The 15,977-nt window shown below is 42.8% G+C and overlaps 1 protein-coding gene across 1 annotated transcript in view; it reads left to right on the top strand.

Annotated features, from left to right (window-relative positions):
• Positions 1-15,977, top strand: part of LOC126474175 (serine-enriched protein) — a 138,947-nt gene that overhangs the window by 119,754 nt on the left and 3,216 nt on the right. The window contains exon 8 of the mRNA XM_050101635.1: positions 2,203-2,385. Within this exon, the coding sequence (XP_049957592.1) occupies positions 2,203-2,385 (183 nt within the window). The remainder of the gene's footprint in view (positions 1-2,202; positions 2,386-15,977) is intronic.

Genomic DNA, 15,977 nt, shown 5'->3' with positions numbered 1-15,977 from the left:
CGACCTTAATAGCAAGCTTATTCACGATTTAAAACCACCAGATACAAGCGTTGATGCATCTGGTATTTACAAAATTACCTGCGGCCAATGTAATAAATTTTATATCGGCCAAACAGGCAGAAATTTCAGAACCCGATTCAAAGAACATTTAGACTGCTACAGGCTTGATAAATGTAACAAATCAGCAGTAGTAAGTCACATCAAAGACACAAGCCACCCTTTAAAAATCGAAAACAACCACGAAATTTTACACAAAATAGGAAAAAGTAAGAGAATGGATATCGTGGAAGAAATGGAAATCCTCATACAAAGTACAAAGCATGGAGATAATATTCTTAATGAAATAACCGAATTCAAAAACTCAAAATTCTTCAACAGTCTTAAGCCAGCTCTAACTCAATAGATTCAAGATGTGTCAATTGACTAAAAATCTGTCAGTACCAAGAATATCGATACAAAACCTCGATAATCGATAGAGACTCACATGCTACAGTCCGTCATCTTGTGTGCATAACGTTTACATGTATGTCGAAGCAATTTGTGCAGTGAATTACGTTGGCAATCAGTTACAAAATACAATGTGCAATAGTGTAATGTTAATCAACAGCTCCGCAATTACACCAGTGATGCAAGTGAAGCAGCAAGATGATGAAATCGTAAGTGATATAAAAGCCTTTGATACTATTTTCGTAACACGTAACTGATGCAAATCTATCTGCATCCTATACAGGCTGTGGTATACATAGTCAGCCAGAAGGAAGAAAACCAGCAGAAGACATCACTGATTTCGATTTCTAGCCATCCACTGCCCCCCTCCTCTCCCCCCCCCCCCCCAAATGCAACACCAGCCGCTACAGTAACAAACAAGGGACAAAGAGCTCTACATTAATCTAGTTTAAGACGGTTTATTTTTAAATAACATTTCTCAGTATGTATGCATGTATAAACGCCTGAAGATGAACAGAACATGTTCGAAAAGCGTTGTATTATGTTAGATTAAACATAAAATGAAAAAGTGACTGGTAGGAGAAATTAGAAATAAATACATCTACATCTACATACATGCTCCGCAATCCACCATACGGTGCGTAGCGGAGGGTACCTCGTACCACAACTAGCATCTTCTCTCCATGTTCCACTCCCAAACAGAACGAGGGAAAAATGACTGCCTATATGCCTCTGTACGAGTTGGTGGCAGTAAAATTGCACTGCAGTCAGCCTCAAATGCTGGTTCTCTAAATTTCGTCAGTAGCGATTCACGAAAAGAACGCCTCGTTTCCTCCAGAGACTCCCACCCGAGTTCCTGAAGCATTTCCGTAACACTCGCGTGATGATCAAACCTACCAGTAACAAATATAGCAGCCCGCCTCTGAATTGCTTCTATGTCGTCCCTCAATCCGACCTGATGGGGATCCCGAACGCTCGAGCAGTACTCAAGAATAGGTCGTATTAGTGTTTTATAAGCGGTCTCCTTTACAGATGAACCACATCTTCCCAAGATTCTACCCATGAACCGAAGACGACTATCTGCCTTCCCTACAACTGCCATTACATGCTTGTCCCACTTCATATCGCTCTGCAATATTACGCCCAAATATTTAATCGACGTGACTGTGTCAAGCGCTACACTACTAATTGAGTATTCAAACATTACGGGATTTTCTTTTTCCTATTCATCTGCATTAATTTACATTTATCTATATTTAGAGTTAGCCACCATTCTTTACACCAATCACAAATCCTGTCCAAGACGTCTTGTATCCTCCTACAGTCACTCAACGACGACACCTTCCCGTACTCCACAGCACCATCAGCAAACAGTCGCATATTGCTATCCACCCTATCCAAAAGATCATTTATGTAGATAGAAAACAACGGCGGACCTACCACACTTCCCTGGGGCACTCCAGATGATACCCTCACCTCCGACGAACACTCACCATCGAGGACCACGTACTGGGTTCTATTACTTAAACTGTGTCTGGTGCTCGAAGGAAGACATATTTATTTAATGTCAGAAAAACCTTGTAAAGATGGATTGCTTGCAATGAGAAAGATTCCTGTTCTCCCAAATTATTAAAAAAAATGAGAATATGTACTTGTTGACTTACATCGGTGTGCAAAACTGTTTCAGCTACTTCCAGTACTTGCTGTTGATTTCGGTGTGTGTGAGCGACCCTCATTGTCGGGCACTGGTTGCAGGCGGCGCTGATGTGGAGCAAGAAGTACTGCGACAACAACCCCAACACGGCGCTGAAGGACGTGATCGGCAACTTCCTCGAGTACATCCAGTTCCACAAGATCCCGGCCAACGTGCTGATGCGCGAGGTGCACCCGCTCGGCCTGGTGCCCTACAGCATCATCATGAACGCGCTCGCCTACCAGGTGCGCAACCTCTCCCTGCTCTCCACCAGTCCCCAGTAACCAGTGTTCACTGCGGAGGGAGGAAGGCTCCTCCACAGTAACCTTATTTTACTGTAGGCAACTGATAGTTCACTCTGCAAAGATTCTAAGCCTTCACCGTCGCTACTTTACGCTACAAACGGACGCTACTATCTGCATAAGCCGTTCTGACACAGCATTCGATAATAAGAGAGTGCGTAAACTTCCTCAGCGTATTAACTGATTATATTCCTGTCAGTTCTGTAGCTGTATCATATGGTCACCGATTGACACAATATTCCAGCGGTTCCCAATGTTAGTGTAGACCAAATGCGACATAAATAAAGAAACAGTATCCACAACAGTTGGGAGACTTAAACCAAACATATCAACAAGAGACGGAACTCATCCTGCGTGGTACGCAAAATAGGTGAAACCACTGTTGCAGAAACAACGAAACAAATCATATCAAATTAAAAAGAACGTGAAATCGCCAAGATCGGCAATTTTTATTTCAAAGGCTCGGAATTTAGTGCGGATTTCAACACTCGATGTTTTTAATACTAGGTCTACAACTTTGCTTCCGCCGTTGTCTTCTCGAAATTAGAGACTTTATTGTGAAAAACTAACAAAAATTTACGATTCAAAGTGTTCGCCGTCGCTGACCACTTCTTAATCCTAGCTTTAGGGCACCTTACGAATCCCGCAGTGTATAAACTGGATGTCTTTTGAGGGGAGCCATGAATGATCGAATTTTGCACTTGTTCATATGACCGCAAGTGCTAGTGACCTAGGTCGTGTGTCGTAGATTGAGAAATGTGGCAGTCAGAGGAAGGAATATCTGGAGAACACAGCGGGTGGGGTAGGACTTACCATTGCAACGTTTCCAATTATGCTTTTACAGGATTTTCGACTTTGGGTCGTGCACTATCATTCTGCAAAATCATTTTTTCATGTCTGTCGCTGTAGTGTGGCCGTTCGTCTTTCAGTGCTCGGCTCGAACACATCAATTGCTTCCGATAACGATCTCCTGTGATTGTTCCCGTTGGTTGCAGCGGCATCGAAAACTTTCTCTCTTTCACAACCATGCCGGTCTATCTTCGACGTCAAAATCACGATTCTTGAAGGATGGAAACCATTTTTTGCAAAATTCTGTCACTATCAGGCATCTCATCATAGATCTTACCCAGATTTTTATGCGCCTCAGCCGCAGATTTCTTCATATCAAAGCAGAAAATTAAAACCTTCCGCAGATGACGAGAAAGTTGACGTGTTCAGTCGAGAATAACTTCATGATGCAATTAAAAATCGACTGATATTTTTATGGCGTTATGTCCTCAAATGCTTAAGCTTACTGTGTGACACTTCTAATGAACGATTTGCACCACTACTTTCCACTACTGCCGTCTATTGTAAAACGGTGGAAGCAAAGTTGTAGACCTAATAGTTACCACAACGAAAATCTCTCTCTAAACCCAAAGACGTTGTGGTCAGGTAAAGTACACAAACGGCAAGCGACAATCAATACTTTCACTGCGCGGTAGTGATGGTAATGTCATATGTGACGTTCTCACTAGAGCGGAGTAGCTAAGTAAGGTTTTCCTAAAATATTTCAGCAAAGAAGACGAACTAAATATTCCAGAGTTCCAGTCAAGAACTGCTCCCAACGTAAGTTACTTAGAGGTAGATATCCTTGGTGTAGCGCAGCAATTGGAATAAAGTCAAATGTTTCGGTTCAGGCAGTTTGCCAATTACATTCATTTCTCAGTATTCTCCGCTCTTAGAAAGGCTAAAACTAGATGCAATGGAGGTCAGTGAAGTGAAAAGGAAAGGAGATAAAGAATTCTGGTCAGATGAATACAGGGTAATACCAAAAGGAACTGAAAATTGTATAACCGGAGAAGGATTCGTTATGAATAGGAAAGTAGGGCAGAGAGACAGTTTCTGTGTACAGTACAGAGCCGGAGCTCTCCTCATCAAATTATACAACAAATCAACGTCGACAAAGATAATTCACATACACATACCACCGTCGCAAGCAACAAACGGGAATTGGAAAGCGATTAGTGTGAATGGAATGTCGGGAAGGATTACGGGAGGATATTCGCTTGCCAATAGCGACGAGAGAGGAGAAAGAATAACTGAGTATGCAATAAATTCAAGATGGTAATAGCAAACGCTCTGTTGAAGAACCACAGGCGGAGTATGCATGCTTTGAAAACACCCGGAGACACAGGAATGTTCCTGCTGAATCACGGCATAATCAGAAGCAGATATTGGACTGTAAGATGCACTCAGGTGAACATATAGATTCAGATCACAATTTTGTAATGATGAAGAGTAAGCTGAATCGTCGGAAATAATCATTGTGGAAGGAAGTGGGGCACTGAAGTACCGAGGAATGGGAATACTGAAGTATCCACGATTGACGAGAAGCATTTCAATTCGCTAAGGTTGTGGCAGTTCAGTTGAAGGCGAACGGACATCTTTAAAAACGGCAATCACAGATGTTAGCTAGACAAACATAGGTACAAGGAAGTTAATTACAAACAAACCTTGGGTAAAAATGGTCATACTTCAACCGATGGACGAGAGAAGGGCGTACAGGGAAAGACAGGAATGCAGAAATACAAATCCTTTAGGAATGAAATAAAAACGAAATAAACAGGGTGTACAGGTCAGCCAAGGCGAAATTGCTGAAGAAATATCAAGAAATCGAAAAGAAATGATCGTCGGCAGCACTGACACAGCATATAGGAGAGTCGAAACAACGTTCGGTGAAATTAAAAGAATGGATGGTAAAATTAAGAGGGCAATGGAAAGTCCACTGTTAAATACAGGAGAGAGAGAACGGATATGTTTAAGGCCTCTATAAGGGGGAAGACTTGTCTGATGAAGTGATAGAAGGAACTGAAGTAGATATGGATGACATAGGCGATCCAGTATTAGTTAGAACCTGAGATAAAATAAGCCAGAAGAGACTTAGGGAAAGCAAGAGAAGATGTGGACAGGGCTAAGCAGTTACCGTTGGTAGCACAATAAACGCGTACACTTTATTTAAGGAAATATTTTTTAAACAATCATTTAAAAAAAATTGACTATAACACAAACTATACTGACGGCTGAAGGCCTTATTAAGAAAGAATTTAAATTATTTGTCGGCTGAAGGCCACCAGCAAAACTTCAGAACAATTAACGACTGAAGGCCTGAAGTACAAATGAGGAAGTCAATTACACGTTGAAAATAACAAAATAATTCTGTAAAACAATCATTTTAAAAAGATTGACTGTAGCACAAACTAAACTGACGGATGAAGGCCTTGTTAAGAAGAATTCAAATTATTTGTTGGCTGAAGACCACAAGCAATAGGAATAATTTAAACAAACTGACGGATGAAGGCCATGTTAAGAGGGGATAGGACGTCAAACGAGGCGACTTGGAGCAGCAGAGGCATCACAGGACATTTTAATTTCCAGTGTCTATACTTTTACAAATAAATTCATAAAACTTTGTCAGCATCACCAGGAAGGATTCAGGATTCACACTTATTTGAGTGGAATTTCGAAAACATATCAAAATAATTTTTTTACATGTGAAATTTCATCATTTTTTCACTTACTTATGGCTGCATTTGTTGCTATAGGTACACTTTTCTTCACAAGTTAGAGAGATTCTTCGATGAATTTTGCACAGCATACGTACCATACTTACAGGTGTATGAAACTCTAGAATTTATTTAATTTATGAAAAAACGAATGAGCTGTTATATTTTAAATTCATGTTTAGAAAAAAACACGAATTTTATAGTTAATTACCTCAATTTTTACCACAGTTTTTAGTAGATGTGGAAAATTCTAGAGTTTCATACACCTTTACGTATGATTTGTATGCTGTGCAAAATTCATCGAAGAATCTCTCTTACTTATGAAGAAAAGTGTACCTATAGCAACAAATGCTGCCATTAGTAAGTGAAAAAAATTATGAATTTTCACATGTAAAGAAAATTATTTCATTATGTTTTCGAACTTCCACTGCTATGAGTGTGAATTCTGAATCTTCCTGGCCATGCTGACAAAGTTTTATGAATTTATTTGTAAAAGTATAAACAATGGAAATTAAAATGTCCTGTGGTGCCTCTCCTGCTCCAAGTCGGCCCGTTTGACGTCCTACCCCCTTTAAGAAGAATTCAAATTATTTGTCGGCTGAAGGCCACAAGAAATAGGAATAATTTAAACAAAATATTATTTTAAACAATTGACACAATCAGAGGAAATAAAGACGGGAGTGATGCATAGGCAGTGCTCCAAGGATCGACCTGAGAAAAGTCCATACAGCTGCGTAAGCGGTGAGACAGGCAGCCATGAGTTATGTTCACTTAACAGGATGGCAACTCAAACTAGGGACAGCTTAAACGCCGACCAGCACACTCGCAAACTCCACCTAAGATGCGATAACCAGTACCACGATATAATAACGGTTAACATCGACAAATGACAAGCACTTAATTACACAATTTGGCTCCACCAAATCCTAGTACGCAGACAGGGTTAAGACCAAAATGCCTATTCAAAATCTGACTATATGCACATGGGACCGCAAAAGACAATTCCACAAACAACTCAAACAATGCTAAAACAGTCACTGAACAGCAACAAGCCGAATTGCACGTAGACATGAACGATAAGAACACAAAAACGGTCGAAAGACCAGATGAACGTCGTCCACTGAGACGACCGACCGAACGACCAACCATCGGTCGTTGCCAATCAAGTCAGGCAAGGGAAACGTCGGAGTATAAAACAGCCAACTGACAGCTTGATGGCATGAGATCACTTCGACGGACGAATACACACACACACACACACGCACACACACACACACACACACACACACACACACACACACACACACACAAGTGAAAGTTGCACTACTCGAATATAACGATCCATTCAAATTAAACTCGCTGAATCCGGACCTCGATTTGGTCGTGCACTCTCGCAACCACATGCTTCCATTGGGCAGTGCATACATCGCCAGCTCCCTCGGCGATTACTGGCGGTGTCGGAAATCACTGCTGCTCCGTCCCCAACCGAACTCCGACACACGACGATCCGTAAACACAAGAGGTGGTTTCAAAGATAGTACCACAATGCTCGCTATCGATAAACACCGCTGCTGCCACTCACGGACAGACAAAGCGAGCAAATGTAGTGGCACCAGTGAACGCACTTAGAAAACGTCGGGTCACAATCCGAATACACGGCGCCAACCTGTCAACGGCACAGCCGGCCGAAGTGGCCGTGCGGTTAAAGGCGCTGCAGTCCGGAACCGCAAGACCGCTACGGTCGCAGATTCGAATCCTGCCTCGGGCATGGATGTTTGTGATGTCCTTAGGTTAGTTAGGTTTAACTAGTTCTAAGTTCTAGGGGACTAATGACCTCAGCAGTTGAGTCCCATAGTGCTCAGAGCCATTTGTCAACGGCACAAACGCGATCCGGAGCACGGCTCAGAGGTAGATGACATACCATAATTGGGGGGAACTGGCAACAAAACGACTACTCAAGTTTGTGGAATCTATGAGACTGACAACGTACCATCAAACTTCCGGAAAAATGTCAGCCACACAATGACGAAGATAGCCAGGGCAGGTAGGTGGGAGAATCAACGCACAAGCAGCCTAACAGCTCATGTATCCGCGCTTCTGACAATAATTGTATACAGAAGAATGGAAAAGGAAACCAAGGATCAGTTATGTTGAATCATGCCTACTCGTCGAATATGGGGTGTCTGGGGAACCTGCTTTCTCGGGTCGCTAGACAAACAATTCAAGCAAGTCATATTAAGGAGTTTTACTGCCAAATGAACAATGAAAATACTTAACTTTGACAATAACACAGAAGTATCGCAAGCAAAGTGCGACCTACGAAATAAACAAGCCTCTTCAGTACACAGGGTGGTCCACTGATAGTGACCAGGCCAAATATCTCACGAAATAAGCGTCAAACGAAAAAAAACTACAAAGAACGAAACTTGTCTAGCTTCAAGGGGGAAACCAGATGGCGCTATGGTTGGCCCGCTAGATGGCGCTGCCATAGGTCAAACGAACATCAACTGCGTTTTTTTTAAATGGGAACCCCTATTTTTATTACATATTCGTGTAGTACGTAAAGAAATATGAATGTTTTAGTAGGACCACTTTTTTCGCTGTGTGATAGATGGCGCTCTAATAGCCACAAACGTATAAGTACGTGGTATCACGTAAAATTCCACCAGTCCGGACGGTATTTGCTTCGTGATACGTTACCCGCGTTAAAATGGACTGTTTACCAATTGCGGAAAAGGTCGATATCGTGTTGATGTATGGCTATTGTGCTCAAAATGTCCAACGGGTGTGTGCTGTGCATGCTGCTCGGTGTCCTGGACGACACCATCCAAGTGTCCGGACCGTTCGCCGTATAGGTACGTTATTTAAGGAAAGAAGAAGTGTTCAGCCACATGTGAGACGTCAATCACGACCTGCAACAAATGATGATGCCCAAGTAGGTGTTTCAGCTGCTGTCGTGGCTAATCCGCACATCAGTAGCAGACAAATTGCGCGAGAAAACGTCGGTGTTGAGAATGCTAAATCAACATCGCTTGCTCCCGTACCGTATTTCTATGCACCAGGAATTGCATGGCGACGACTTTGAACGTCGTTTACAGTTCTGCCACTGGGAATAAGAAATTATGGGACGATAAGACGTTTTTTGCACGCTTTCTATTTAGCGACGAAGCGTCATTCATCAACAGCGGTAACGTAAACCGGCATAATTTGCACTATAGGGCAACGGAAAATCCACGATGGCTGCGACAAGTGGAACATCAGCGGCCTTGGCGGGTTAATGTATGGTACGGCATTATGGGAGGAAGGATAATTGGCCCTCATTTTATCGATGGCGATCTAAATGGTGCAATGTATGCTGATTTCCTACGTAATGTTCTACCGATGTTACTACAAGATGTTTCACTGCATTACAGAATGGCGATGTACTTCCAACATGATGGATGTCCGGCACATAGCTCGCGTGGGGTTGGAACGGTATTGAATAGCATATGTCATGACAGGTGGATTGGTCGTCGAAGCACCATACCATGGCCCGCACGTTCACCGGATATGACGTCCCCGGATTTCTTTCTGTGGGGAAAGTTGAAGGATATTTGCTATCGTGATCCACCGACAACGCCTGCGTCAGCGCATTGTCAATGCATGTGCGAACATTACGGAAGGCGAACTACTCGCTGTTGAGAGGAATGTCGTTACACGTATTGCCAAATGCATTGAGGTTGACGGACATCATTTTGAGCATTTATTGCCTTGATGTGGTATTTACAGGTAATCACGCTGTAACAGCATGAGTTCTCAGAAATTATAAGTTCACAAAGGTACATGTGTCACATTAGAACAACTGAAATAAAATGTTCAAACGTACCTACGTTCTGTATTTTAATTTAAAAAACCTACCTGTTAGGAACTGTTCGTCTAAAATTGTGAGCCATATGTTTGTTACTATTACAGCGCCATCTATCACAAAGCGAAAAAAGTAGTCCAACTAAAATATTCATATTTCTTTACGTACTACACGAATATGTAATAAAAATTGGGTTTCGTACTTAAAAAAAAACGCAGTTGATATCCGTTGGACCTGTGGTAGCGCCATCTAGCGGACCAACCATAGCGCCATCTGGTTTGCCCCTTCGGCTAGACAAGTTTCGTTCTTTGTCGTTTTTTCGTTCGACGCTTATTTCGTGAGATATTTAGCCCGCTCACGATCAGTGGCCCACCCTGTAGACAGTGCTACACAGTACTAGCGAAATGACTAGTCTTGAAGCTGCTGCGGTACTCGTAGAACTGGGCAGCGACCAGTTGGGAGCCCTGCTTCTGTCCTCTTCGCATAGAGGCCGCTGCTGTTGCGTTGTCGTCCTGGAGAGGGGTCGGTCAGCGTGCAACTGGCTGACGCCTTCTCCACATCCGTCTCCATACTGTCGTCCCCGACTGGTATTCCGGCGCTTCACTTTACGCCGTAACTAGTTAGATGACGAGCAGCTTGGCATTAGGAAAGGTAAAGCCACCAGAGAGACCGTTTCCAGGTCACGTTTGGTAATGGAAGCAAGGCAGAAGAAAAATCAAGACACACACATTAGATTCAGCGACCTAGAAGAAGCGTTCGACAGTGTAAAATGGTGCAAGACGTTCGCAATTCTGAGGTAAACAGGAATAAGCTATTGAGGAAGCGGAGCAATTATACAAGAACCAAGAGGGAATAATGAGAATACAAGACCGAGAACGAAGTGCTCAGATTAAAAAGGGTGTAAGCCATGGCAGGGACATAGCCTTCCACCCGTATTGTTAAACCTATATGTTACAAAAGCAATGACGGAAATAAAAGATAGGTTCAAGAGTGGGATTAAAATTCATGATGGAAGGATATCCATGATAAGATTCGCTGATGACATTGATATCCTCTGAGAATGTGAAGAATAGTTACAGGATGTGTTGATTGGAATGAAGTCTAATTAGTAGAGAATATGCATTTGGGGTAAACAGGAAAAGGACAAAGGTAATGTAATGTAGCATAAACGAGAATAGAGAGGAACTTAAAATCAAAATTGGGGATCATGAAGTACGTTGGAAGCAAAATAACCCATGACGGACGAAACAAGGAGGACATACAAAACAGACTAGTACATGCAAAAAGGGTATTCGTAACCACGAAAATTCTATTAGTCTCAAACATTAGCCTTAATTTGAGGAATAAATTTCTGAGAATATACATCTGGAGCACAGCACTATGTGGTAGTGAATCACGGACATTGGGGAAACTGGAACAGAAGAGCCTCGAAGCACAAGATGTGATGCTACAGAAGAATGTTGAATATTAGGTAGAGTGGTAAGAATGAGGAGGTTCACCTCAGAATCGGCGAAGAAAGGGGCGTATGGAAGACTGACAAGAAGGAGGGATAGGATGGTACAACATACACTCAACATCGATTCAGAAAACGCTGTTCTTGTGCAACATAAGTAACACTTTACGCTCATCATGTAATGACTGCTGTCGAGAGGGGAACTTCAATTGGTTCCATATTTCTTGATTTCCAGAAGGCTTTTGATATACTTCCTCACAAGCAGTTTCTAACCAACTTCCTTCTGTGTATTCTTAATCCTTATCTGTTCTCAGTGGACCATTCCGTTCAACAGATCCTGTAGTTCGTCTTCATTTTCAGTAAGTATAACAATGTGAATCTTATCAGTCTTATCAGATACTTTCACCTTGGATTTAGTTTCATTCTTGAGGTTTCCTCTATTTCCGTCATTGCTTCTTCGATGGATAAATTAGACTCTAGGGACGAAAGGCTTTCTACCAGTATTATACCCTTCTCAATCGGAGCACTTCGTTCCTGATCTTACAGTCTTATTGTTCCCTCTTGGCTCTCGTACAAATTGTGTGATATCCCTCTTTCCCTATAGCTTACCTCTATTTTTCTCAGAATTTCGAACATCTTGAACAATTTCCCATTGTCGAACGCTTTCTCCAGATCGACAGTTTTATGAATGTGTTTTGATTTTTTGTTAGCCTTCCTTCCATCATCAACCGCGTAGTCACAATTGCTTGTCTGGTGCTACTACCTTTCCTAGAGTCAAACTGTTCGTTATCTAACACACCCTCAACTTTCTTTTTAATTCTTCCTCATATTGTTCTCGTCAGTAACTTGGATGCATGAGCTGTGAAGCTGATTGTGCGATAATTGTCACACTTGTCGGCTCTTGCAATCTTCAGAATTGTGTGAATGATGTTTTCCCGACAGTCGGCTGGTGTATCGACAGACTCATACATTCAAAATATCAACGTTAATAGTCGTTTTATTGCAACTTCCGCCAATGATTTTGGAAATTCTGATGAAATGTTATCTACCCCTTCTGCCTTATTCGACCTTAAGTGTTCCAGAGCTCATTTAAATTATGATTTTAATACTGTATCTCCTATCTCTTCCCTGTCAACTCCTGTCTCCTCTTCTATCACATCAGGCAAGTCTTCCCCCTCATAGGGGCCTTCAACTGACTCTTTTCACCTAACCGCTGCCTACCCTGCATTTAACAGTGGAATACCTGTTTCACTCTTAATGTTAACACCAATGCTTTCATTTCACCGACTGTTGTTTTCACTTTTATATGCTTAGTCAGTCTTTCCGACAATCATACCGCGCAGGCAATACTCCAGAACAGGACGGACAAGCGTAGTGTAGGTAGCCTCTTTAGTGGATTTCTAGCATCTCCGAAGTGTTCTACCAATATAACGCCGTCTTTGGTTCTCCTTCTCCATATTACTCTATAAAAAGAAGGAATGGTTTGACAGAATATGTACTGTGGTATCAAGGAATCATAAATTTGGTAATGGAGGGCAGTATAAATTTTAAAAACTGTACTTGAAGATCGTGTGTCGACTGCAGTTAGTTAATTCAAATAGCCGAGCGGTCTAGGGCACTCCAGTCATGGACTATGCGGCTCGTCCTGCCGGAGGTTCGAGTCCTCCCTCGGGCATGGGTATGTGTGTTTGTCCTTAGGATAATTTAGGTTAAGTAGCGTGTAAGCTTAGGGGCTGATGACCTTAGCAGTTAAGTCCCATGAGACTTCACACACACAGTTACATGTTCGTAGGTTGCTGTAGTTGGGCACAGATTAAGAGACTTACACAGGGCAGACTGCCCTGGGGAGTCTCATTAAATCGGTCCTCGAACTGAAGACCGCAACAACATCAGTATCTGTGATAGATACTTCCTGTAGTTCAGTGAGGCTGACCATAGATTACGGCATTTAGCACAGTGATGATAGATGGTTTGGAAATTCTTAAGGAATGCAGAGAAACTTGCAGATGATCAACCCTGCTGTGAAGGATGCCAAATAACCCTTCACAGAAATCCTTAACCACGTAATCAGTGGTCAGTCACTGGAAACGTCCGCAGAAGTGCGGTTACTGTCTGGAGAAACTTTAAGATGTGGCGACCATGCGGAAGGCTGGTACAACTCACAGAATCATATGGTAGTTTAACTCACATACGAGACGTTGCCTACAAAATCTTCATTCAGCTAATTATGCGGTACTGCTCTACATAGCGAGCATTAACAAAAGTAAGAGAGAAGAGTCGTCATTTTTTCGTTTAATCAGCAAAACTCTCCCATATACACTCGACGAATTGCAGTGCACCGTCTGCTGTGGATACTATCCCACTGCATGTAAGCACAAGCTGTTCTCTCCTTGGTGATCGGAGTAAAGCACAAACTGGCGCAGGTAGGTTCACAAACTGCACAAGCCAGGAGACGGATATCGGCGACTTCGGCCTCGTAGTTTCAGATCGTCAGACTTTTAGATTTAATAGCGTTACCTCACCGTCACAATTGTCCGCCTCGAAAGCTGAATGGTCAGCGTGACGGACTGCCATCTTAAGGGGCCCGGGTTCGATTTCTTCGTGGGTCGGGGATTTTCTCTTCTCAGGGACTGGGTGTTGTGTTGTCTTCATCATCATTTCATCCCCATCCGGCTCGCAGGTCACCCAATGTGGCGTCGAATGTTACAAGACCTGCACCAAGGCGGCCGGACCTGCCCCGTAAGGGGCCTCTCGGTCAATGACGCCAAACGGTCATTTCCATTACCGCCACAGTTCACAATGCCCTCTACATACCGAACATAAATTGCAGACACAACATTAGATGACGCTAGTAGCGGGTTTAAGCAAAACAATCAACGCACCTCACGCACATGCGGTATCGAAAGTTCCAGTTGACCGACATCAACTCACCAGAATTTGGTTATGTCTGCGTTCTCAAAAACGGGTGAAACGATCAAAAATATATGTCTTACCGCGTAAAATTTAAAAAAGTATATGTATAATTGTCCAGAACGGGTACTGTGTAAAACGTCAAAATGTTCCAACAAAACATTTCGCAACTTTGACACATTTTATAATTGACTGCAGTCCGCCTCCGTAGCGTAGCGGTAGCGTTACTGCCTACCACGCAGGGGGCCCGGATTCGATTCCCGGCAGGGGACTGGGCGTTGTTTGTCTTTCATCGTCATTTTCATCGTCTTTGACTAGCAGATCGGCGGCCGAACTCCCCCGAATGGGGGAAAATGGTACCCATATGGACATGCATCCACCTATAACAATGCTGACATATATACTTAAGTACCGTCCGCCAGCTTACCTGAATGGTAACGTGCTCACCTCCCTTGCAAGCGGGCCCGGCTTCGATTCCCTGCCGGGTTGGAGATTTTCTCCGCTCGTGGACTGGGTGTTGTGTTGTCCTCATCATCATTTCATGCTCATCACCTCATCACCAAAGTTTCGTCGAATGAAATGCACTTGGCAGCCGAACTTCCCCGAATAGGGGCCTTCCGGCCAACGATGTCATACGCTCACTTTGGAAGTGCAAAAAAAATTGCCCATCCGAATGGGACGGGAACCGGGAGATGCGCTGTACATGTACAGACAAATAAATGGTTATAATTTCAGAAAAAATGGACTATTTATTCGTGAGAAAGATCTTCACAAATTGAGCAAGTCGGTAACGCGTTGGTCCTGGCCCTTATGCCAGCAGTTATTCATGAAGGATATTATGCCAAATTCTGTTCAACTGGTGTGTTAGACCGTCAGAATACCGAGCTAGTTCGAGGGCCCTGCCCATATAGCTTCTAACGTTCTCAATTGGGGAGAGATCCGGCGACCGCGCTGGCCAGGGAAGGGTTTTACAAGCACGAAGACAACCAGTAGAAACTTTTACCATGTGCGAACAGACATTATTTTGCTGAAATGTAAGCCCAGGATGGTCTGCCATGAAAGGCAACAAAACGGGCGAAGAATATCGTCGAAGCTCCGTTGTACTGTATGGGTGTCGCGGATGATAACCAAAGGGGTCTTGCCACGGCAAGAAATGACACCCCAGACCATCCATCTTGTTTGTCGAACCGTATGGCAGGCGACAGTCAAGTTGATATCCCACCATTGTCCCGGTCGTCTCTAGACATGTCTGCGCTGGTCATTGGGAACAGATTTCGTTTCAGTAACTTCAATGTTTTGATTAGCGTATACCGTATAGCTCACGTGGGATCTACACTTTTGATTTCACGTATCCACAACAGGTTCCAGTGAACGCTGTTTACGGCCAACCCGAAAAAATTTCTGCCTCTGATTCCCACATTTCAAATATACATTACTCTTTCTCAATATAATTTATTTGTATAGCCTTCAGTGCTGCTGAATCATACAGTATGACCTTTGACTTATACATTTGTCGATCAATTAAACACTAACATCAGTGAGAGAGAGGTCAATACGTACAGAACTGCAATTAACTATATTGAGACTAATGTTATATTCCAGGTCAGGTAGCCGCACAAGGTATTAAAGATGGTGTGAATTAGTATCTACAATATAAGAGACTTCAAATTATTCAAAAATGCGCTTCTAAAGGAGTCTACTGTTTCATTTATTATTTTGTATTATAGTGTATTATTGTGTATTCATAGCTGACTCCTTCGTTAGGCCAAATCTTTATCCCTCT

This window comes from Schistocerca serialis, chromosome 4, assembly GCF_023864345.2.
Source record: "Schistocerca serialis cubense isolate TAMUIC-IGC-003099 chromosome 4, iqSchSeri2.2, whole genome shotgun sequence".
NCBI lineage: Eukaryota > Metazoa > Arthropoda > Insecta > Orthoptera > Acrididae > Schistocerca > Schistocerca serialis.
The sequence above is the reverse complement of the archived record's forward strand: the minus strand, read 5'-3'. Positions and strand labels throughout refer to the sequence as shown.